The sequence below is a fragment of the Calidris pugnax genome, unplaced genomic scaffold (assembly GCF_001431845.1).
Source record: "Calidris pugnax isolate Ruff unplaced genomic scaffold, ASM143184v1 scaffold37, whole genome shotgun sequence".
NCBI classification, from domain to species: Eukaryota; Metazoa; Chordata; class Aves; order Charadriiformes; family Scolopacidae; genus Calidris; species Calidris pugnax.
The window spans coordinates 1,659,348-1,684,673 of NW_015090816.1; the positions used below are offsets into that span (position 1 = coordinate 1,659,348).

General features: G+C 44.8%; 1 protein-coding gene across 1 annotated transcript in view; it reads right to left on the minus strand.

Moving 5' to 3' along the window:
• VPS8 (VPS8, CORVET complex subunit) overlaps nt 1–25,326 on the minus strand; it is a 121,718-nt gene that overhangs the window by 46,711 nt on the left and 49,681 nt on the right. Inside the window, exons 27-41 of the mRNA XM_014939738.1 lie at nt 24,882–25,001; nt 24,245–24,316; nt 20,183–20,302; nt 18,852–18,908; nt 18,356–18,438; nt 16,936–17,020; nt 15,739–15,837; nt 12,619–12,708; nt 11,288–11,334; nt 6,297–6,438; nt 4,838–4,927; nt 4,380–4,422; nt 3,564–3,667; nt 2,047–2,125; nt 654–736 (exon numbers count right to left, since the gene is read on the minus strand). Coding sequence (XP_014795224.1) covers nt 654–736; nt 2,047–2,125; nt 3,564–3,667; nt 4,380–4,422; nt 4,838–4,927; nt 6,297–6,438; nt 11,288–11,334; nt 12,619–12,708; nt 15,739–15,837; nt 16,936–17,020; nt 18,356–18,438; nt 18,852–18,908; nt 20,183–20,302; nt 24,245–24,316; nt 24,882–25,001 — 1,314 coding nt within the window. The remainder of the gene's footprint in view (nt 1–653; nt 737–2,046; nt 2,126–3,563; nt 3,668–4,379; nt 4,423–4,837; nt 4,928–6,296; nt 6,439–11,287; nt 11,335–12,618; nt 12,709–15,738; nt 15,838–16,935; nt 17,021–18,355; nt 18,439–18,851; nt 18,909–20,182; nt 20,303–24,244; nt 24,317–24,881; nt 25,002–25,326) is intronic.

The window sequence follows — 25,326 nt, forward strand, 5'->3', positions numbered from 1 at the left end:
TTTCTAATTAATTTTTCTGCATTTCTCAAGGTTTGTTATTAAATCCCAACCTCATCTTTCGTCTATTTTTACAAATTAACAAATCATATCTACTTGTGATCACCCAAGATCCCATTTTGAAATCTCCAAGATGTTTGCTGCTCTAATCATCTCTAAAATAATACATTGCACCATCAATTAAAGAGGTCCAGTCTTGATCTCTCTTCTCCAAAGCCCAAAAACTTGGTGTTACTTGGTTTTCACAAGTGTCCAGCCCAGAGCCTTTGCTAAATGGCTTTCAACAAATTTAGTTCCAAGCTTTGAGAAATCCATAGTAGCTTTGCCCCTAAAACTGCTAAGTTTCAGTTCAAAGTAATTGCAACCTTTGATAATATTTTATTTGGTTTGCAGAAATTACCTCAATTATCTTCTCACAGGTCTACACGCTCCCACATGTCTCCTCAGAGTGTCAGGTCTTCCAGGTCACTCATTCTATCAACTTTTCCAACTTAGATGGCACCAACTGAACTTCTAATGAAATACTTTGAACCAGACAATTAACTAACCTGATCTTTAACGACACGGAAATTGCTATCGTATCGGGAACGTGTTCATCCCTTCCCAATAAATGAGTGGCACAACTCGGTAAAAGCTGCTTCTCTTCAGAAACTCACCTGTAGAATTCTCTGCAGGATTGAAGGGAGAGCGATAAACGCAGCCATGTTGTTCAGCACTTGCATTGTCAAACTCTTCAGAGCTGAAATATCAAACACAAAAGCCACCAGCAGTTCGTCAGGATTCAAGGAGTAAGAGAGATCAATCTTTCGGATTTAGAGAGTTTTGTCTCAATTGATGTTTTCTAGTTTGAAAAAAAAAATTTTAAATATTTATTTCTCCTACACGTTTTGAACCAAGCACACACAGCTTTTTGTATCAGAAAGTATATTTAAAAGTTTTCAAACTTTCGTATTTAAAAGCTTTCCATATCATGATGCCTCTCCATTCCCCTCCCACACCCCACCTACAGTAAACACTCACAGTTTGAGACTGATTTTGTAGCACTGACGTTCACTTTTCCTACTGCTCCCAACCCACAATTTGGCTGCCCTGTCCCTGTTATAGTCCCACAGGCTCTAAAACTTCCTCGTGTTCACCTTCGCGTGAAACTTGTTCCTCAATCCCCAGTTCCCCAAAGTAAGAGCCAATATTGAGATACACACAGGCCCAGCAATTCAGCTTCTTTGTGGGGATAATTAGCTAGTTTGAGCAGTTTGGGAATGAAAACAAAGTAGTTACACAGGATCCCAATGGATTATCTTCTCATTGCTTGGGGCGATGTTTTCTAGTTTGAAAAATGTTTGGTTTTTTTTAATATTTATTTCTTCTACACGTTTTGAACTAAGCACACACAGCTTTTTGTATCAGAAAGTATATTTAAAATTTTTCAAGCTTTTGTATTTAAAAGTTTTCCATATCACGATGCCTCTCCATTCCCCTCCCACACCCTACCTACAGGCAGTTTGGGAATGAAAACAAAGTAGTTACACAGGATCCCAATGGATTATCTTCTCATTGCTTGGGGTACCACTCCAGATGATTACTTTTCTACAGGCATTAGCTCCCAAAAATGGATACTCTAGGGGACATTCTGAATTTAGAGGAAAAGATGAGTTGAGGGAAGAGGGGTGATGTATGTTTTTGGGTTCCTGATCTCTGCAAGACTATCCCCAGGAGTCCAGCTATAGCTACGGTCACTGGAAGGAAAGAAATAGACAGACAGCGTGGTCACAACCACGCTTACTTGTAATATTTTGTGATCCTTAACTACTCACAACTACCATCACCATGGAGGACTGGGATGGAATGAACCAAAAGACACTATTCTATCCCAAAATCACAGTATCTAAACCCCTCTTGAACTAGTCTTAAGTCTCCCATCTACTGCAGGAACAGCCAGTTTAGGAACTGAGTAACAAAACTGCTTTTCTTCTATTTGTCCAGTAGAGGATGAGAGACTGCACAAAGATTGTGATTAATATTTGGGGTCACAAAGGCCAAAATACTTACAGTCAGAGTATCGACACTGTGAAGAACCGGATAATTTCTGTGGGGACATCATAGCCTCCAGCAGGGGAAACCACAGGGCCTGAAATAATTGAATGAGAGGGGAAAAAAACCAACAGTAAGAACACAGCAGTACTAAAAATGAGCTGTGACCGATGTCAGAGTCCATTTCCAAAGACCCACTTCTACATTCTGAAGAACAGAACTATGTTTCTCATGACTGCAACGGAACAGAAGTGGGACATGTTAAAATAACCTCAGAGCTCAGCATTTTGGGGTCTGCATTTGGTCTACATTGCTCATGACTTAGTCTAAGGTACTATTTCACTGGAGCCTGAACAGAGAATACCTTCGGCTCCTGTTGCTCTCTCTTCCCCATTCTCACCTGCTTCTTGACTGGAATTGTGACAACAGAAGAAATCTACTTTTACTTCATTCAGTCCTCAACTACTTCTCCACCCGAGATGCAAATTCTCCGGTGTAGAGGCTGCGTACACAACGGGTAGCACAGTAACTGGATCCCAAATGGAAAGGGGCATCTAAATTCTCCAGGCAGGACACAGGAGCTGTGAAAATTCACATAACATTGTACCAGGGAAGCTGGTCCTTTGTTTGGTGACCAGAGTCAAATCTGAAATTGGGCATCAACAAAGCAGTTCCAGCAGGTGGAACAGGACCCCGAGAGAGAGCAAACACCAACTCAGGTCTCTCTGAGGAGGCAGGGGGGCTGAAAGCACTCAGGGGGTGACACAGACACCTCTTCAAGCTGCTGCCTCTCACAGTCAGATCATTTAAGAGAAGAAACCGAGCAGGTCACCTCATACACTGGACAGTGCTCAGAAGAAATTACAGATTTCTTGACTCCCAGATGTGGCACCTCTTCAGACACAGGAACAACCTTCTCAGTTTTGAGTTCAGTTATGTAAATTATGCAAAATGTTAGGAGTAAAGACGCCTTCTATGTCACTGACGTTGGCAAAATGGAAATGCAGCCTCAGTACAAGAAGACTTGTTCAAGAAGTACAAGAAGACTTGTACAAGAAACCCGGTTCTCTCGGCAAGAGCTGATGCAAGCAGTGTTATCTCCACCCCTCAAAGACCAGGCTGATATTAAATTCAGGATTTGTGAACATCTTCAGAATGGCAATATTCTGCAGCCAGTGACAGCAGCATCAGCTTGGTGCCACCACAAAGTTGGCTCAGACTATGTCTTCCTTAGCATCTGGTTGATATTCAATCCAAAATTTCAACCGGAGCTAAAAATGGGGAAAAGGACGTTGTTTATAGTCCTCCACTGCTGACATGTGCTTTATTTTGTGCTTCACCCTTACTAGTGAGGGTTTTTCTCTTGTGGCTGTAAAACCTGAACCACTGGAAGAACACAAGGCAGAGGAAAACACTGAATTCTTGAGATACATCAGCATCCAACAGATGGGGAAAGGAGGAAGCACGTGAAGTGAAAGTTTCAGGAGACACAAAGGCCTTGGCTGATTTTAGTGATACTTTATTTATTACCTTACCTCTCGCTGTTGCTGGTCTAAACTGTGTGAATTTCTCTGGCAAAGGGCAATTGTTTTCATTAAGGTATCTTCAATGTTTTCTAGCAAGGGGAGTTCAGCTGAGCCTAAGTTGTTGGGGAAAAAAAAAAAACAAATTGCAATTATAAAATCTATTAGATATGTTAACTGCCAGTCCCTCTGAAAAATAAATCTATCCTGTTCATCTAAAGCCTCTTCACTACAGCGAGCAACTGCGTTATGAAGACAGGTCCTGATTTTTGCCACTTTTTCTGAATAGCTCAATAGATCAGGCACATAAAACATCGAGAAAGGAACATCTGAACTGTGGTTTAAGATGCAATTAAGTAACAAATGTGGGCACTGCATTTAATTAGCTGCCCGTGAGTCGTCCTGCTAGTGAAAAGTGGACTTGTGCATCTACTCATTTTCTGTAGGTGGAACACACTCACTTCTCTGAGAAGTTTGCTTCAATGAAAGCTACTTCCAGATGTCTCTCATCACTGCTCACACATAACACCTGCTAAAGCTCAGTAAGGAACCTGAATGGACTCTGACACAGGAAATGTGTCTGGTAAGCCAGCAAGAGCACCAGTCACAATCAAAAAGGCTAACAGGGCAGGTGACCACACACATAAGAAGAAGCCCCATCCATTACAGCTTGTTCTATATCTCTAGCAAGATCAGAGTAAAAAAAATCACCAAAATACCTAGAAACCTGAAATAGGATCTCATTATGCCACATGTCAGGCTTATGCACTTCACATTTCTGTGTTTATCTCTTTTTAATAGAAAACAGAATTTAACTTGATAACGTACTTTCATCGTCTTGAGTAAGCATCAGCAGCTTGCTCTGCAACCACTGAAACAAAAGTGAGAACAGTAAACTTGCAGAATCTCAACAGAAGTGTCTTTAAAAGGTACAGTTACAAAGGCTCGCCCTCATTTTCCTCCCCAGGATGACTAATGCAGCATAAAAGTCTTTCCAAACACGGCGAGGAAAACAGGAGCTGCAAGATGATTTTTGATTAAGATGCTGAAATTTGTTTTTCTATTATCTACTAGATGTTTGAAGACAGGCCAGAAAAATATACTGATGTGCTGAGTCTGCAGACAACTCAACATATTGTTATTTGAGAGGAGGTGAATGCTTCCATGGGAAACCAATAGAGGAGCAATGACAATGCCAAATGTTAACAGAGGCCCTCATGCTGGTGGCACCTCACGCCACCCCACCATGGCAAAAATGCCACATTCAGGATCTCAGCACACCTTACCTCAAGCATAACCAGAAAGGCACCGTGGATATCTCCCTTCTTCTCCAGTAAATAGGAAGAAGCTTCATGGAGTTGATGTTTCTGGGTTATCTGAGTTGAAAGAAGAATTAAAATAAAAAAAAGGTAAAATGTCTGTCTTAAGAAATCTGCCAGCGTTTGTTTACTCCTCAAGACAATGACAAGCAGATGGTCAGGCAGGACTGTGCCTCCGTGTGTTCAGAGGCACGTTACCCAGCCTGAGCAGTGCTCCTGCTCCCCCCCACTGCTGCTTAAGAAATCTGCCAGCTTTTGTTTACTCCTCAAGACAATGACAAGCAGATGGTCAGGCAGGACTGTGCCTCCGTGTGTTCAGAGGCACGTTACCCAGCCTGAGCAGTGCTCCTGCTCCCCCCCACTGCTGCTTTTGTTTCTCAACTGGCACTGCTGCCATCACCAGCATTAAAATCTTAAATAAATAAATAAATAAATCTATAAATCAAGATCAAGGACAGATTATCGTTAACATTTTTATAAAGAGAAGAAATTCTCCCAGCACTAGTTAAATTTTGGCAGGGTTTTTTTTTTCTCCAACAAAGCCCAGGCCCATGGTTTTATATACCTTCAGCATGTTAATCAACATGAACACAGCCAGTCTCTATTCTGCTTCACTAGCTTCAGAGCACTAATGGCGTGTTTCTGATTAGCCCTGAGCCTAAACTCAGGCTCAGCACATTAAATATAGCTAACCACGCTGCGGGAGAGGAGCTGAGCAGCTTGAGGGCACAAACAGTGTCAGATATGGATTGGAAGAGTACCCAGCAACTAATCCACACCCTAAGCTAAAACAATTTTATAGTTCTATAATTTATATAGAACTATAGAATTATATAGTTCTATAGCCCCCTACCATAAAAAAGACATTGAGGTGCTGGAGCGGGTCCAGAGAAGGGCGACAAAGCTGGTGAGGGGTCTGGAGCACAAGTCTCCTGAGGAGAGGCTGAGGGAGCTGGGGGTGTTCAGCCTGGAGAAGAGGAGGCTGAGGGGAGACCTTATTGCTCTCTCCAACTCCCTGAAAGGAGGGTGTAGAGAGGTGGGGGTCGGTCTCTTCTCCCAAGTCACAGGCGACAGGACAAGAGGAAATGGCCTCAAGTTACGCCAGGGGAGGTTCAGGCTGGATATTAGGAAAAATTTTTTCACTGAAAGGGTTCTCAGGCATTGGAATGGGCTGCCCAGGGAGGTGGTTGAGGCCCCGTCCCTGGAGGTGTTCAAAAGACAGGTTGATGTAGTGCTGGGAGGTCTGGTTTAGTGATGATGCTCCTTGTTTGTTGTGTGGGTGTCTATTTTTGTCAGTGAGGTTGACGGTTGGACAAGATGATCTTTAAGGTCCCTTCCCACCTAGAAGATTCTGTGATTCTTTAAAGAGGTAGGAGCTGATTTGAGTGCTTCCCCAAGCCCCTGTCCTTATACATGTCCTTCCTACCTGGATGGTTTCTTCCAGTCTGCAGTACTCCAGAACTTTAAGTGTCTCCAGAACCTGGTCGGGGCTGTACTGACACAGCAGCTCAATGAACTGCTCGGTGACGCAGGGTGGTAAGTGGATCAGGTCCTGGTTAATGCCTTCTCTGGAATAAAAAAAGGCACAGGCTCAAGTCAAATTCTAGCCCCAGAAGTTTGGCTGGAAAGAACAGTTTCTTACTCGACTGTGTCTTGTCTTTTATCCTTAATACAGAAGTAAAAATGCTGGTTTTAAGACAAAAATTATGCTGTTTCTACTCATTACTGGTGCTAGAGATCTGTTAGTAGGCATTTCATTTGTTCCACAACGTGTTCTACTGATGCCTCAGTATAAATTAGACTGTCAGAGACCCCTGGGAAGCAAGATACCAGCAGAGACACATCTTCAGCAATTCTACAGCAAAGAAGCACAATGAACTCACCTGATTTCCTCCATTAAACATTATGGTCTCCAAGTGGTCTTTTAAGATGCTGACTGTCTATTTGTCCCGTACACTTTCTCTGCCATGTGTTTGGGGAAATGTTTTGTTGCTTTTTGCTTATTGTTCCTGACATCCTTCTTTGGCTTCAGTTACCACATTTTAATGTTTCATCTGCGCCCTTTTATCTACCTCACTGAGATACGAACTCGTGCTTCTTTTAGGGAAACATCCCTGCTTTATTTAGTTTCTCTTCTCAGGACAAAACTGGTGGTTTTGCTCTTGGTTTTTTTTGGGTTTTGCTCTTTTTTATTTAGTTTCTCTTCTCAGGGCAAAACTGGTGGGTTTGCTCTTGGTTTTTTTTGGGTTTTGCTCTTGCAGAGGCAGTAACTCTGTGCACTTTAAGGTCACTGGCAGAGTGGTTTGCCAACTCTAAGGTTGGCATATTGTCAACCAAAGCCTGCATCTTCACTCAAGGGTTTTGCAACCAACAGAACCATATTCAGGTGGAACTAAGGACATCTGCCTCATCTCTCCACATGGGACCTGCTCAACCAACACAGGTGGATGAAGTCTCCCACCTCTGCCCTTGTTGTCTCCCTGACCTCCTCTGGCCACTCACAAACCCCACCGCCAGGCTGGGCAGTGCACACCTGGATCCTTCTCTTCTGGGCAGGGCTGTGGATAACCCTGCCTGGCTGAGACATCCAGGAGGCCAAACTTGGGCTTCCCTTCTGATTCTAGCTGAGTTTATTCCTGCAGGTGAAGCTCAGAGTACAATTAAACTCATTTAATAACGACATCCCTGTAAAAAGCTGCTGGCACTGCAGTGGTTCATGCAGTGGCCATTTTCTAATCCCTTAGTTTATTTTTATTATACTTCTCCCCTAACGTGGGGGAAAGAAAACAGAGAACAGAACTGTGTGCAGTGCCCATGACCATCCCTGTGTCCTGACTGTTTCCTAATGATCTTGTTTTCAAAAAGAGCGACGTGAAGCAAGAGATTTCCAAGAGTGAGGATGGAAAAAGATGGTACTTTCCTGGAGGCAGGTGTAGCACCTGCAACCCCATGCAATGAACAGCAACTCCTCACCACTGCAGCTTAAACCCCACGTGGCAGCTCTAGGATTGATGCCTCCTGCAGAGAACCAGCAGAAGTTTATCCTGGCTAGGAAACAGGGCTCTTAAACCTGTTCTGAAGCTCCTGCTAGGAAAGAAAGCAGATCAAGGGATGTATTTAGCTTTGTTACCTTTCTGAACAGAAATTCCTGAGCAGGAGAAGATGTGTTGATGTGCAAACCCTACAGCCATGGGATGGAAAAGGCCCAATATGCAATATGAGCCTGTATTTCCCAGGAGCTACAGGAGCCGACAGGATTATTATCATCCAAGAAATGCCAGGAGAAGGCTGTGCCCCTGCCAAGCCTAAAGAAGCTTACTGTGATGACAGTGTCAATCACTTGATTATAAATGACATTTGCCCAGAAATTCAATTAAAGCCTCACGCAGGTATCGATCACTGTGTCCGAGTACGGACACAGCTGTACAAAAACTGGTATCCAAACTATTGTGTTTGGATACAACCAAACTATAGTGTTCTGACATCAAATGAAGAATGGGCTTTTGAAGGACCAAACAAGAGCCCTAAATTCTGGCCTCCTGCCTTCACCATCCACTCCCCCAACAGCACAACCCCTATAAACTCCCCAGTGTTCTAAAATAAAGAAGCGCTTTCTATCTCAAGTGATCTCCATCTACAAAAATGGGATAAATGGCCAGTCATACATTTTTAGTTACAAGAATAAAACTTCTAGTCTGAAAATAACTCTGGCAGGTAGTATTCATGGCTTCATGAGCGAGCTGACCTTCTCCTTAACCACTTCACTTAAGACACACAGAGAAGAGAGAATGGAAAGCAAGCTGGATTTCGGTAACGTTAAAAACGAAGCAACGCTCTTGAGACTTGCAGGTCCTGCTCATCTTCAACACAACCATGCCCAGCATCTCCCCTGCCATCCTCTATGTCCCCTTTCCTAGCAGGAAGGAGATAATCACTGGGTTTCTCCCCAAACCTGGCACTAGGGAGCCTTGCAAGTGTCACGGGTGGCTGGGCAGTGAAAGAGCCATTGTCACAGAACCTAAAAATTTAGGTATCTGTTAATGTATTTATAGCCCCAGAACGCTGTATGGCTAAATAACTTAATATTGTTATATATTAATCCACAGACACATGCTGCAAACAGACACGCTTCGCTGCGCTGGGTTTTTTTTAGAGGAAAAAAACTTAAGGGCTTGAAATGGAAATGAAGCAAAGACTGTGATTAACGAGCTGAGCAATCACACCACATTCTCTGTTTTTTCTGTGGCTTCTTATAAGACACAAACATACGGACATTTGGCTTTAATTTCCCCAGGCAATTTCAGTTAACCCTGTTTCCTCCCTTCCCCCCTTCCACCTCCTTTAAAATAAATCTCTATCTAAATTAAATGGGCCAAATTAATCCCTAATGCAATTCCACCAACTAGGATAGTTATACCAGCATGATGAGCCTTGTCCCCATATGATCAAGCAATCACTGGTATTTGTGACATTAAAAGTTCATTTACTGCTCCAAGAGACTTTATTTTAATAAGGCTTTTGCTCAAAAAAAAAAAAAGCGTATAAGCATTTAGATTGACTGAAAAGAGATGTTTTCAGAAGAACCTAATTGCTATTTTATGTATGGATATACTACAGAGTATAGGTGTATCTACAGATTAGGTCTTGCAGAGCAAGTTTCCTCCCTCAGGGTACTGTGGCAGCTCATTTTGGTAAGTCTCAGAAGCAGGGAACCGCACATCGCTGAAACCAGACCACGGGACCTTGACTGTTATTAAAAAAAATAAATAATAAAAAAAAAAAACCCCTCCAGCAATCGAGTATCTCTACAGAACACTTCTTACTGACAACATCATTTATTAACAGGAGGTTAAGCCTTGGGCTTGCAGGCCTCCTGCTTTACGGTCAGCCACCAGCACACGTGAATCCAAACTAGGGGTATTTGGTTCATTTTTCTGTGTAACTGTCCCACTTGTCTTTCACTTACTACTCTGGCAGCACCAATCCGGCCAGCAGGCAGTTTATCTCCATTATTTGGGATGCTGAACATCTTCCTGCAGGGAATTAGTGGGCTTTGGAACGCAGAGAGGAAAGCAACTGGGGGACACGGGGGAGCCACGTGGCCTGATGTTCCTGGACATCAGCCTTGGAGGGAGAAGCAGAGATCTCTTCTCATCTTGTTTTTGATTATAAGATACATACAGGAGAAAGGGTTCTATTTAGCTCTAATTATGGCAGAGCTAAATTAGATATGTCTACTACCCCGAGATTATGAAAGCCACTCCATGCATAAAATTACAATCCAGGTTAATTACTACCTTCATTGGGTCTCACTTGCTGCAAGTAGTATCACAGCACAGAGTCCTACTTAACATCCAGTTGGGTATCATTTCTGCTTAACTATTCAATTTAAAAAAAATAAAATTATTCATTTATTCACTAAATAATCTAATTTCTCTCCCATAAAACCAAATCAAGATCATTTCTTGGCAAAATACTGATTTTATGCTGATTTCTAAGCAATAAAATAGGTGTGGAAGTTCACACCTTCCATACAAACACGGCTGTAAAACTCAGGAAATAATAAAACGTCTTTTTTTTAACTATTATTTTTCATTTACATCCTAAGAAAATCCAACAAGTGATTAATGCCAGGTTCTAGCTTCCACACCACGCTTTTTAGTCAACTTCAACAAGAACTGAAACATTTACACTCAAATTTAGGTAATATTACCTTCTCCTACTCTCACTCCTCCTCATAAGGCACAATTAATTTGTAGCTGATTGACAAAACGAGATCTTGCCTTAAATTGCATTTACAATTGCTTGAAGGCAACTGGAGCTGTGCATATATAAATGTCTCACAAAATAAATACATGAAATCACAGCATTTGAAAACGATTCAACAGAAAGAGAACACTCAGTGCTGAAATACTGAAGGCAGAGGAGCAGATGGAGGAAGCAAGAAGTTAGAAGTTTGCAGTGAAACACGGCAGCAATTTTTGAAAGAAGAAAGAAATGAGAAATGCCAAGAGACCAAAAACGCTTTTCTATTTATGTTAAACTCAGGCCCCTCGGTCGAGTAATCAGTTGGTGGGTTGAGAACAGAAACTGCTATTTCTGAGCACAGAATGGGCAGTTTCAGGCCCAGGGTAACCACTTCACAGCCTTGTCACAGCAGCTGTTACAGCAACCCCCAGACTCCCACCAGCACGTACTGGAACCCACACCACTTCCCAGTTGGGAAGGCAGCATGGGCTCCGCTAAAGGACATTCCCCAGAATACTTATTTCTGTGCAATCCTTCTCAATTTTGGGCATTTTGAAGAGCAAGTCACCTTTTCTGAGCCCTAAACTTGGCTGTGGGTGGTGCCGAGGAATTTATTTTAACTCATGTTTTCAAGCTCTAGTTTGCAAACGGCCTAATTTTCTTACGTACCTTGGGTCAAGGAGACTCCTCAGAAACTGGAAGAGTAAAAACTGGTCCTGCACAACAAGGGGAGACAGAGCATCACTATTTTAAATAAAGTGCTATAAACAGTGATTCCTGGACTATATCCACTGAAGAAAATGCTGTTCATGGCTGGCGCCTGCTGAAGAAGCATTTGTCTTGCATAAATCATAGAATCATCATAGAACAGTTAGAGTTGGAAGGGACCTTAAAGATCATCGAGTTCCAACCCCCTGCCCTGGGCAGGGACACCTCCCACCGGACCAGGTCGCTCAAAAATCCATCCAGCCTGGTCTTGAACCCCTCCAGGGATGGGGCAGCCACAGCTTCTCTGGGCAACCTGGTTCCAGTGTCTCACCACCCTCACAGCAAAGAATTTCTTTCTGGTATCTAATCTAAATCTCCCCTCTGTCAATTTAAAACCGTTCCCCCTTGTCCTGTCACTGCACTTCCTGACAAGGAGTCCCTCCCCAGCTCTCCTGGAGCTCCCTTCAGACATTGGAAGGCTGCTCTAAGGTCTCCCCGGAGTCTCCTCTTTTCCAGGCCGAACAACCACAACTCTCTCAGCCTGTCTTCGTAAAGAGGTGCTCCAGCCCTCTGATCATCTCTCATGGTCCTCCACTGGACCCGTTCCAACAGGTCCACGTCCTTCCTGTACTGAGGACTCCAGAGCTGGACACAGTGCTCCAGGTGGGGTCTCACCAGCGCAGTGGGGCAGAATCCCCTCCCTCACCCTGCTGGTCATGCTTCTCTTGATGCAGCCCAGGACAGGGTTGGCTCTCTGGGCTGCCAGTGCACATTGCTGGCTCATGTGGAGCTTCTCATCCACAAGCACCCCCAAGTCCTTCTCCCCAGGGCTGCTCTCCAGCCATTCCCCGCCCAACCTGGATTTGTGCTTGGGATTGCCCAGGTGCAGGAACCTGCACTTGGCTTGGTTGAACTTCATGCAGTTTGCACAAGCCCACCTCTCCAGCCTGTCCAGGTCCCTCTGGATGGCATCCCTAAATACTCAGAGGGTATGTTTGCTGACACCAGCTCTGTCTGACCTTGGCTTTCAAGCCACACCAAGCTCCAAACTATAAACTGCATTACCAAGTGATGCCACCAGCACCTCAGAGACATTTTGATGGCCAGAACTCTACAAACCGACCAAATAATTGAAATGTAGCAATTCCTGCAGCCAAGTAACTCTCAAGCTATATTTTCCTTCCCTTTACGGCCCAGCCACAGCTCACCCACCCCCCTTAGCAATCATTTCCCACAGGAAGGGCAACCCCGTCGCAGAGCGGCACCGACACCAGGGAAGGCCCATGTTCTACCTGCAGGTTTGCAATGATGCTCTCGATCCGCTCGCTGAAGTGAATGGCCACCAAGTCAGCTGCTTTACACGGGCTCAGCGACAGCAGCTCCTTCAGAGAGGGGAAAAGCAACAAAAATAATCACTTTTCATTTCAGAGTCCATTCGTAGCGTAACTGCATCTTGGCCTAGAGGAAAGCTGTAAAATAATTACAGGCAATGTAATTACACAGTTTCACAGAGTCCATTCGTAGCGTAACCGCAGCTTGGCCTAGAGGAAAGCTGTAAAATAATTAATACCAAGGCACAAAGAGTGATTTTGAAAAAAATTCAGAAGGAAGGGTGGTTTGAAAAAGGCGTTTTTGAAAGTTGACGATTTTACTACAGAGCAGGCCTTATAAGAATGCAAAAATCTTCACACCAACCAGAGCACATCTCAGTCCTAAGCTGAGGAAATTATTTCAGCAGGATCTCTGACAACTGCCTTTCACCCCCTGCCAACCAGCCCAGGGGGTGCCAAGGGGGAGCCAGCAGCAGAGAGGAAACAGAGCCCCCAGCTGATCCCAGGGAACTCCTCCATCAAATGGAAACAGCCTTTAACTGGCTTGAACTGAACTAAGCCAGAGGTTTAAAAGCAGGTTTCCTGTAACTGTTAACTGCAACTGGTATCTGGCCCCACCTGAAATAAACTGAGGAATTTCTTTACTGTAATAAAAGGAAAAAAATTCTTTAAGATGGCTGTGGGTTTGCGTCCTGTCAACATTGATCTAAAAGGCTTTACATCACAGAAGTTTACATTACACAGAGCTATGAGGTTTTTTTTTTTTCGCTCATAACTCTTCCAAATGCATCCATGCTCCAAAACCAATGAGAAACTATTGCTTCAAACCAATAGTGGGTAACCCTGGTTACCTGGTAACCCTGCCCAAAAACCCCTGGTTAAGCCTACGAAAGAGACAAGATCGCTTTACTGAACAAAACCAAATTTTACCTCGGTAAAGAAAGAAAAATGGCATAAACATACATCTGGATAGAAAACTTAGCACTAGCTAAGTTGTGTAGCAGCCACCAAATTCAGCCAACACCAGATCAGGGTGAAGAGAAAAAAATCACAGGAAGGTATGGGGTTGGAAGGGACCTCTGGAGATCATCTCCTCCAACCCCCTGCCAGAGCAGGGCCACCCAGAGCAGGTCCTACAGGAATGTGTCCAGGTGGGTTTGGAATGTCTCCAGAGAAGGAGACTCCACCACCTCCCTGGGCAGCCTCTTCCAGGGCTCTGCCACCCTCACAGGAAAGAAGTTCCTCCTCATGTTGAGGTGGAACTTCCTATGTTCAAGTTTGTGCCCATTTCCTCTTGTCCTGTCCCTGGGCACCACTGAAAAAAGCCTGGCCCCATCCTCCTGACACCCACCCTTTCAGTATTTATAGGTGTTGATCAGATCCCCCCTCAGCCTTCTCTTCTCCAGACTAAAAAGACTTTTTAGTCCCTCAGCCTTTCCTCATCAGAGAGATGCTCCAGGCCCCTCATCATCTCTGTAGCCTCTGCTGTCCCCTCTCCAGCAGTTCCCTGTCCTTCAGGAACTGGGAAGCCCAGAACTGGACCCAGTGCTCCAGATGGGGCCTCCCCAGGGCAGGGCAGAGCAGAGGGGGAGGATGACCTCCCTTGATCTGCTGGCCACACACTTCCTGATGCACCCCATGATGCCACTAGCCTTCTTGGCCACAAAGTCATCCTGTTGTCCACCAGGACTCCCAGGTCTTTCTCCTCAGAGCTGCTCTCCAGCAGGTCAGCCCTCAACCTGTCCTGGTGCAGGGGGTAATTCCTCCCCAGGTGCAGCACCCTGCACTTGCCCTTGTTGAGTTTCATCAGGTTCCTCTCTGCCCAACTCTCCAACCTGTCCAGGTCTCCCTGGATGGAGGCACAGCCTTCTGGGGTGTCAGCCACCCCTCCCAGTTTTGTGTCATCAGCAAACCTGCTGAGGGTACATTCCATCCCTTAATCGGGGTCATTGATGAATATATTGAAGAGGACTGGACCCTGGGGAACATCACTTGTTATGGACCTCCAACTAGATTCTGTGCCACCAATTATGACCCTCTGAACTCTCTCTTTCAGCCAGTTTTCAATCCACCTCACTGTCCATTCATCTAACCCACACTTCCTAAGCTCACCTATGGGGATGCTGTGGTAGATGCTGTAACGAGCCAGGCCCGCTCAGCCACAGCAGAACCATCACCACCAATCCCCATGGGCTCCAAAAGTGCCTCTGGAGAGCAGGTGTGAGCCCAGCGAGCTGCATGTCCTACAGCTGGATTCACAGCATTTCTTTTGTTTATTGTCTTTTCCCTCTTGGTCCATTTTCTCATTAGTCACGCCCTACTTGCACACGCTGGTAGAGACTAAAAGTATTCTGTATCTTTCAAATGTACCTACTACTTTTTTTTGTTCACCTCACAAGACACAGAATTCTGAGGCCGTTTCCTGCTCAGCAGTCTGGGCAAGCTTTATAGACAGAATTATTTTCCTGGCTTATCTCCAGATCACCCTGGAGGGGCCTGACACCACCTTGTAGTAACTAGAGTTATTACGGATTCCCCGTGTCTCCTGACCGGACAATTATTTCAGAGACATCTCCATCCCCTGAAGCAAAGAGAGATTGCAGAGATGGGAAAAGTTATTAGCTAGAGAAGTCTAGCAGCAGTTCGTGTCACACTGGAGAAGTCACAACCCTGTCTTCCCACAGGTTAGGAGTGGCAGGGACCACGGTTGAATGCTACGATCGTTGTAAGAGGAGGGATTTGATCCCACAGGCTGTGAGGTCAGTGGTGTCAATGTCCTGACCTTGCTGCTGCTGCTGCCACACACTCAGGAGATGGAAGGACTTGCTAACAGATCCCTTCCCTGCCACACAGCACTCACTGGCCATCAGCCCCTGAGAAGGTGATGTCACCCAGAGAGCAATACATGAAACCAGGAAACCAAGGTGGCCAGCCTGAATCTAAGAGATTGAACTTTCAAGTCAGAGCTCCCTAAACAGTTGTGGTGGGACACTGTGCCACTCCTGCTTACAGAGCAGCACTAGGCAGACCCAAGAGGACTCAGCAGTAGCTCAGGTACCATGGGTTTAGGACACACCATACCTCTATGTGTTCCAAAGCTTTCTGCCACACCGACTGCTTCTCTTCAGCGCTGTAGCCAGGCATGGACAGGATGTTGTGAATATAGTTGAAAACTTCTTCCTGTAAGGCATAAACCCATAAATGGTAATAGTATGTTCTGCAGCGCCGCTGACAGCATTAGATTTTGGTAAGGGAGGGCATTTCTAACAGTCTTCAGATGACCTCAGGGCTAGTCCTCTCTTACAAGTCAGGATAAGTTATCTGCAGGCGAGATTATACATCCCTGAATAGTTCCTGAAGAACTGCCAGGGCAAAAAAAAAAAAAAAAGCAAAAGGAACAGAATTGATGCTAAACATGTTAAGCACTGAGGTCAAAGAGAATTGTTCTTCCACTATTAGAAATGTCCCCCTCTTGCTCAGAGTGGAAAAAGGACAGAACATGTCTCTGCACTGCAGGAGCACAGGCAGAGAGAAAAGAACGCTCTACCAGAGGGTAGGTCACTTTTCCCAGTGTATTCCTGAATTCCTCTTCAACATTAGCCTAAAGAATGCTCTACCAGAGGGTAGGTCACTTTTCCCAGTGTATTCCTGAATTCCTCTTCAACATCAGCCTCTCCCCCAGGTTCTCCTGCCCCATCCTCAGCTCACATGCTCTCCTCTACCATATTTTTTGACCATCTCCCTATCACAACCTATCTCTTCTGACTCCTTCACCCACACAACTTTCAGCAGAGTGGTTTCATAAGATCACGTTTGCCAGACCCCCCTGTTGGTGGTCAGGAAGAGAATACCTCAAAACCCGTGGCAGATACACAACTTGGAGATGTGCAGAACATAATTGCAAAGAGATAGTAAGGGCAGAGAGTCCAGGGGGAATAAAAGGGGATAAGGGAATAAAAAAAAATAAAAAAATAAAAAAAGGGAATAAAAAGGGGACTGATGTCAGAAACAAAGTATTGCAGCTAGTGACATTTGCAATAAATCCCACTCTTCACTCAGGTTCTACATATTAGCATTGTTTAAATTTAAAAAGAAACCAAAAACTCCGAAGCTCTAAAAAGAATCAGCTCAGCTCCAAAACACAAACAAACAGCCTTGACTATAACTAAGAAAACTCAGCTCTGAAGGAGGACACTCTTTAAGACAGAGAAGTACAACGGAGTGGACAGGCTGAGCTGCTGGGAAGAAAAAATTGCCAGAAGCCCCAGATTTACTCACCTTTCTCACTGGATCACGCAGGTAACAGCCAATTATTTTGTCATAGCGAAGCTCTCGTTCATACATGAACTCGCAGATCTGATAGCTAAAGTGAAAAAATACTTCCCATGTTAGGAAAAATACACCCAGCTGAGGCAGCAGAATAGAAGTAGGGAGCTCAGAGCCAGTAGAGTTTGGCAGCGCTCAAAAGAACATACAGCATGTTTTACAGAAAGCATTTGGAAGTATCTTAGGTGAAGGTTTTTAGCCCACAGGTTGGGTGGCTCCAGTTTACACGTACCATTTAGTACCAGCCATGGGCCAACCAGCCTATCAACCACCCTCTTTTGGGGAAGTTATGGTACAGAACAGAAAACTGGAGTTATGAAGGTGAGAGGCAAGGGATAGGAGACAAAAATCCTTAAAGAAATCAGGTTTCACAGGTTCTGCTCTTCATGGATCCCCTTCCTTATTTCCATAACACACTCAGCTCTAAGCCAGGGCCAATGCACAACACTAATTTGAAGAAATACTCTGGACGTGACTCAGGAATGTGTTATGACACAGCTTCCTACCTGCAGAGTTTAATAAACATTAGATAAAAACAGATGTAACTGAGGGAAAACAAATGAAAAATCTGCTAAACAACATTACACTCTAGGTCTTTTAGCTCTGCTGGAAGTGGCTGAGCTGGTGGTTCTGGCTGTTAAATTCTCTGATGCAAGGAGGAGGAAAAAAAATTCATTTCTTGAGTCTGAAACATTTGGTTGAGCGACTCCTTCTAGGAAAGGCAGGCATGGGGTACCCCACCTCTGCATTTCTGTCCCTCCAGTCCTTTGTGGTACGGTGGATTAATTCACACAACATCCAGATTCAAGACTGGGCTGAAGATGCCCCTCCCTGGCTGACTCTGTTCAGGCACAACAGACTCTTTCTGGAAACGTAAAGCATCTCAAGGAGATGGCAGAAATTTTCAGCCTTTCCAGACACTGCGTTTGTGTCTCCTACTCAGTTCTAAAATGAGTACCATGGGGGTGGCTTCAGACCCCTCCGTGCTTTTAAATCCACCTGTGGGTCTCACCCCAACGAGTCATCTCCATCTGTCAGTGGTGGAGCACTCAAATATACAACTATGGCTTTGAACAAAGCCTGGGCTTTGGATAGGAAGTGCCAAAACTCATCAAGCCCCACAAGGTTTCATGCTGAAGGGTTTCCACAGCTCTACCCCCTCTCATCTCAACAATGCTTTCTGTAAGAACACCCAGTAGAGTTAAGATAAAAAGGCTGGGACTAAATATGAGCATATTAAATGAAGTATATGTGAATGCATAGGCAAAATAATCCCAAACACAGCTGCAAAGTAGGAACAAGAAACGCGAAGGAAAAAAAGCTTTGGAGGAGATTTCAAGGCAGTATTTATATATTGTACGTGGCAACTTACAATTCTGCTTTTTCTGCCATTTGGATGAGACGAGTCTCTTCAAACTGTACTATCCCTCCTGCCTGGAGCAATTCTAAAAGGACCTGCAGATATCGAAGGCCAGTTATTTACATTGCAGTAGCAGCCAGTGCCATTCACAAGTACACACTCCTCCTGCTCCATTAAGCTTTGCATTAACACAGGGCTTATTTTACAGATATTTTTTTTTAATTGATTGTTTGTTAACTATGAAGGTCACGAGCTTATCCAGGACTTTTCCTGACTGTTCTTACAGCTGCCAAACCTCTCCTGCAGGCAATGCTGGGGTAGGATCCTCCTTTGCTCCTGCTGTGTACAGCGCTGCCCAACTCTTCCCTGCTGGCCACCCTCCCTGTGCTAAGTGACAGCCTTACCATAGACCTTCAGCCACCAAACCTTCCCCAGGAGGCTGAGCTTTGGTCTAAGCTCTGGCCATCACCCCCGGTGCTTAAAGAAATGTTCCCTCCAAGGCCGTTACCTGCTGCCTCTCTGAATGGCGGGAATCGTCATCGGGACTGCAGAGGAATTCAAGGACCTGTGCAAGGATGGAGAGGGTGGTGTGAGCTGGGCCTGGTGAGCACAGCCATTAGCACAAACCTCACAAGCAGACTGTGAGCACCACTGATGGTGACAGCAAACCACCACAACAGTGACATCTGAATGTACTCCTCACCCGTGAAGCACTCTCTTATCCTATAACTAAGGACACTTGAGTACTGGAGTAACCAACAACTCCTGGAAGACTCCAGGGAGGGAAACCCATGATCTCCACATCAGGATCTAGAACCAAATTTTGGGGAACCCAGGGAATATAGAAAAAACCCAGTAGACCCCATGGCCCTGCCTTGGACCACACACCAAAGAGCTGGAACCCCTACACTGACCCCCCTTTCAACTTCTCTCCTGGGCTGTGCCGTCTCTCTCAGAAAAACAGGAAATCATGTAATTCATAAAATTTAATATCTCTGTAATTACAGCATTTAAATCCAAACCATTTAGACTCCACAGACTTCCTTGGTCTTAAATTATGACAGAGGACATATATAAGGATATGGTGTTGGGGGATATGGTGTAGGGGAGAACTTTGTAGAGTAGGGTAGATGGTTGGACTCGATGATCCCAAGGGTCTCTTCCAACCGAGACGATTCTATGATTCTATGATATTTTCTAACCTGTTTTTATTAGTGTTCATATACCCAATATTATCATCAAAGCACAACTGCTGTAGCCATTGAAGTCACCTCCTCAGTCCCAGGAATTTCTGGGATTTAAACTTGGATATAAATTTAACCCATGCAAGCTTTAAGCATGCATCAGTGCCTATCAGCCTATTTCAAACCGTGGAGAAGGATGGTGGCCACGCAAACTAGAAATTACCAGCTATACAAGCTCTGTAAACTCACTAGTGTCATTTTAGCTGGCATCTTCACACATAACAAGTGACAACAGAGACACCAAAATGCTCACCATGGTTTAAAAATAAACAGCTTGGTTCTGGCCCTTATGGGCCTCTGCTTTCCCTCTCCTGACACATCAGTGACCACAGGAATTTGCCATTCCATGGAGAGGTGTTCCACCTGACCCTATTTCTCACACAATTCCAGCAGGAAAGCTAAAATACAAAGCCTACTGTGCTTCTGTGGTCTCTCCTACTCCACCACTTCAAAACCAACCCCAAGCCCCAGCAAGGTGTGGTTTTATAATGCACCAGTCCTTCCAGAATTCCTTCAGTCCCCAGCACTAGCCACACTTTCTGTGGTGTTGCACCCTGTTTGGAAATTTTTCACCCCCTCACAAAGGGATACTTGCCTGGTCAAAAAGTGTCCTGTTCACAAACAACGTGTTGTTGGGCTTGGCCAGCTGACGGGCAAGGAAGGTAAAGAGACAGCCAACCTGCGATGGGGTGAAGTCAGAATTCTCCACCATGACCTGCGAAGAGTTAGAAAGAAAAGGGAAATATAAAACCACAAGTGATTGATTCTGCAGCTGCCTCCTGGAAAGCTATCAGGACACTGCAACAAAAGATCCGACCAAAGACATCCACACAATCTCCTGGTGCCAGTCCATCCTGAAGGTCAAAAGATAAGTCACCTTCCATGGCATTTAACTGTGTCACCTGAAGAGACGACGGTGGATGTGGCCTTGCTATATCACCTCTGTCCTGAACATGAAGAGACACAACCTCTCTGCTCTATACTCAAGGGACAACAAGGGTGGAAAACAGGATGCCCATGAGCCAGCAATGGGCCCTTGCGGCCAAGAAGGCCAATGGCATCCTGGGGGGCATCAGGAAGAGTGTGACCAGCAGGTGGAGGGAGGTCATCCTGCCCCTCTGCTCTGCCCTGGGGAGGCCCCATCTGGAGCACTGGGTCCAGTTCTGGGCTCCCCAGTTCCAGAAGGACAGGAGAGGAGACAGCAGAGGGCTACAGAGATGCTGAGGGGATTAGAACATCTCTCTGCTGAGGAAAGACTGAGGGACTAAAAAGTCTTTTTAGTCTGGAGAAGAGAAGACTGAGGGGGGACCTGATCAACACCTACAAATACTTCAAGGGTGGATGTCAGGAGGACGGGGCCAGGCTTTTTCCAGTGGTGCCCAGGGACAGGACAAGAGGGAACAGGCACAAACTTGAACATAAGAAGTTCCATCTAAACATGAGGAGGAACTTCTTTCCTGTGAGGGTGGCAGAGCCCTGGCAGAGGCTGCCCAGGGAGGTCGTGGAGTCTCCTTGTCTGGAGACATTCAAACCCCACCTGGACACGTTCCTGTGGGACCTGCTCTGGGTGGCCCTGCTCTGGCAGGGTGTTGGACTAGATGATCTCCAGAGGCCCCTTCCAACCCCTTACATTTATCTCCATCTCTGTAGTCTGTGCTGGTCACTGACATGAAACAGAGCTTCTGAGCAGAGAAATGTTGTCACGAAAGGAAGAAAGATGAAATTAATAACTATAGGAGAAAAAAGTACATTTGACTTTAAGCCCCAGGCACTCACTACTTCTACTGTGATACGCAGAAGAACTGATCAAATGACTAAGAAACAACTGTAGGTTTGGGGAAGCTTCCTTTCTCACATTTAATTAGCTTTTAGTCTGTGAATATTTTGAGAAACTTCTGGCTGTGCTGACTTGACCAGAAATCACAGAAAAACAGTGTACTTCTACTGTGATACGCAGAAGAACTGATCAAATGACTAAGAAACAACTGTAGGTTTGGGGAAGCTTCCTTTCTCACATTTAATTAGCTTTTAGTCTGTGAATATTTTGAGAAACCTCTGGCTGTGCTGACTTGACCAGAAATCACAGAAAAACAGTATCTAAGAGTCACTACAAAAGGGATTTGAAACCTGAGCAGTGCTTGTCGCCTGCCTGGCACATAAAAACCAAGACTGATGTGTCCTGACTTGGTGTCTCATGCTTCTAAAAAAATCCTAAACACTAAGGGAAAGTGAAATGCCCCTGTTTGGAGAGTCCACCCTCTGAAAACAGTGGGTTTAGCTGGGAGGAAATCCATCACCTGAACAACTCTGTCAGCTAACATCTAAGAAATGCTCTAGCAAAGCCCAGACAGGGAACATCTCACAGTTTATAACCTCATTCGGTCTAAGCTTGGGAGAAAAAAAATTGATTTCTTAAACACTTCCCTGATTTTTGGGTGTGAGGGGACTACAAACCCACGTTTATCTCCATCTCTGTAGTCTATGCTGATCACTAGACATGTAACAAAGCTTCTGAGCAGAGAAATGTTGTCACGAAAGTAAGAAAGATGAAATTAATAACTATAGGAGAAAAAAGTACATTTGACTTTAAGCCCCAGGCACTCACTACTTCTACTGTGATACGCAGAAGAACTGATCAAATGACTAAGAAACAACTGTAGGTTTGGGGAAGCTTCCTTTCTCACATTTAATTAGCTTTTAGTCTGTGAATATTTTGAGAAACTTCTGGCTGTGCTGACTTGACCAGAAATCACAGAAAAACAGAGTATCTAAGAGTCACTATAAAATGGATTTGAAACCTGAGCAGTGCTTGTCTCCTGCCTGGCACATAAAAACCAAGACTGATGTGTCCTGACTTGGTGTCTCATGCTTCTAAAAAAATCCTAAACACTAAGGGAAAGTGAAATGCCCCTGTTTGGAGAGTCCACCCTCTGAAAACAGTGGGTTTAGCTGGGAGGAAATCCATCACCTGAACAACTCTGTCAGCTAACATCTAAGAAATGCTCTAGCAAAGCCCAGACAGGGAACATCTCACAGTTTATAACCTCATTCGGTCTAAGCTTGGGAGAAAAAAAATTGATTTCTTAAAGTGCCCTGGAGTTGTAGATCCTCCCGAGATGCTAATGGTTGTCTTACACAAGCAGAGGCAGGCAGGTAAGACACATTAATTATGCAAGCAGAGCTCTGCTTGAAACATCAGCTAACACTATTTTTTTTCTTTTAGTTTCATTTTTCTGTGTTAAAAGGCTATTTTATACAGGAGCCTAGTCAGAACAGCATTAGCTAATAACATTAAAAAGTATGTCTCGCTAAAACAATAGGAGTGTTTTTATTCATTTTGGCTTTTTCTTTTTTTTTTTTCCCCCAAACTGGGTCCTTGCCAGCCCATGGGAAGGTGAAAATACGGTGCCTCTGAAACAGAGCGACCTTACAGAGGCTGCAGGCCAACCACGTGGACTTTCCACAAGACAACACACTTGGCAAAGCTTAGATCAGCATCAGAAGAATAACTATTTCAAAAGTGCAGCAATTTCCAAGGTGTTTTTTGTTGGTTTTTTTTTTGGCCAATGATAAATTTAAATAAAAAGTCATGATATTTTTAAAATTTTTATCCAAAAGGAGAGCGGATTCCAGACCAAGGGAGTGAAAGGTCTCACAACACCAAGTTGTTTGGCTGCAGGTGAATTTCATCACTTCTCACAACGGATCTCCCCTTCTCCTCCAAGAGCAGGGTTGGGTTCTGTGGTGGCCAAGGTTGGCTAGAGGTTGGCTACTTGGCCAGCAGCACAGAGCAGGGCTGTACACAGCTCCATCCAGCCTAGGCCTGGCCACAGCAGCTCCAGAACATAGCTGCAGTGTGCCACCTCCTGCTGACAGCAGCTAAAGACACAAAAAAAGCAGGGCCCAGCCCAGCAGAGGGCTAAATAACAGCCTTCCAGCACCAAAGCCTCCCCAGGGAGGCATTATCTCAGCCCCTCCAACACAGCCTCCTGCAGTCACCCCATTCACTCCCCGGTGCCCTCGCTTCTCATCTATCAACGGTGACAGTGACAGGGAAATGCTACTTCTGATATGTTTATACACAAACAGCTTCCAAGTGGAGTCACTCCTTATTAATGCTGACAGCTCAGAAGGGGAAAGCAAACGGCGTTTGGCAGCGATAGCTCTTAATGAGAACATTCATTGTTGGGGAACACGGGCTGCAGATGACAAGTGATTTCTGGAGCACCAGGCTGATAACTCTGACATCCCTCTTCTCTCCCGTTTACTAAAGATAGGCCTGTCGTTCTGGGAACGTTACATCCCAGACACAGCATTTACAGACACAGGGAGCAGGGTTTTTACCAGAAGAGCATTGGCACGAGACTCCTGGGACCTTTTTTCCCCCCCCTGCTCAGAAGGAATCATTGAGAAGCAGATAAAAATAAACTTAACAGTGCAGAGAGGAGAAATTTGACAACAAAGTACAACCCAGGTGAAATCACAGACAGGAAAGGAGACCTCCCTGTCACCACGTGAGCTCCAGCCCATCACCTTCTCAGAGGTGTCACCCAGGGCAGGGCTGGAGACACTTCACCCAAACGACAGGTTCTGCTGCACGGTGTTGTATGTAATCAGTCAGATGTAAACACAGAGCTTAATTTTCAGGCACACTCACTTTCAGAAGTATGTCCACAATTCTCTGTTGATATTCCACAGCTTGCTTGTCGTTCTTGAAGTCTTCAAAAGTCTGCAGAAGGGAAAACACTGACACCTTGAGAAGAACGTTCTCCACTGCCAACCCCAGAAACACAAGCAAACACAAAGCAGCAGCCGTTATCACAAAGCTGACAATGCTTTTAAGTCCCTTCTGTGCATATCACCTCAGCAGCAGGTTCCAAGATACAATTTGCTCTTTTCTAACTACCAAAATGGTTCTTACGTATTCAAGTAAAAGTAACAGGAAATTCAGGAAACTTGGAAAGGTAAAAAGATGAATCTTTAGGTATTAAAACACTCTTTACAAAGATGTTATTCTTGTTTCACCATTTTTAAAGATGGCCTCTGTTACCAGAGTCTTCACTGTGTAATGTCCCTTTCATCCATTATATTTAGGGCCATAAAGGACTATTATGATCTCCTCTGATATCTCGTAGAGCACACATCAAAACCATTCCTGCATCTAGCCAGTAGCTACTGGTTTGGCTAAAGCATGAACTTTTTAATAGGAACCTTACAGATCATGCCACCACGACATGGATGATGGAAAAGCTGACGCTGCTTTGTTCTCTTGGAGGAGATCAGCAACCTCTTACCAGAGCAAGAACATTAAGGAATTCCCGGGTGTCGAAGTGCAGCAAGGTACGGACATAAGGGTAGACCTCTTCATCCACAGATCCTTCAGTTGAATGCAGCCGGATGAGGAACTCAAAGACCTGCAATGAAAATTCAAGCAAACGTAGTGCATTTCCTATGGATTTCAGAGAACTGACAGCACGAGAACATAAGGGTAGACCTCTTCATCCACAGAGCCCTCGGTGGAATGCAGCCGGATGAGAAACTCAAAGACCTGCAATGGAAATTCAAGCCAACGTAGTGCATTTCCTATGGATTTCAGAGAACTGACAGCACGAGCGCATGGGAAAGCAGCACCATTATCTGCTTTGCACTAAAGTTTAAAGCACCTCAGGAGTCCCTCAGTGTTCTTACTTGAAGGACGTTTTCTGCTGCTTGTTATGAGGAGAAAAATTCCCCCTCCTT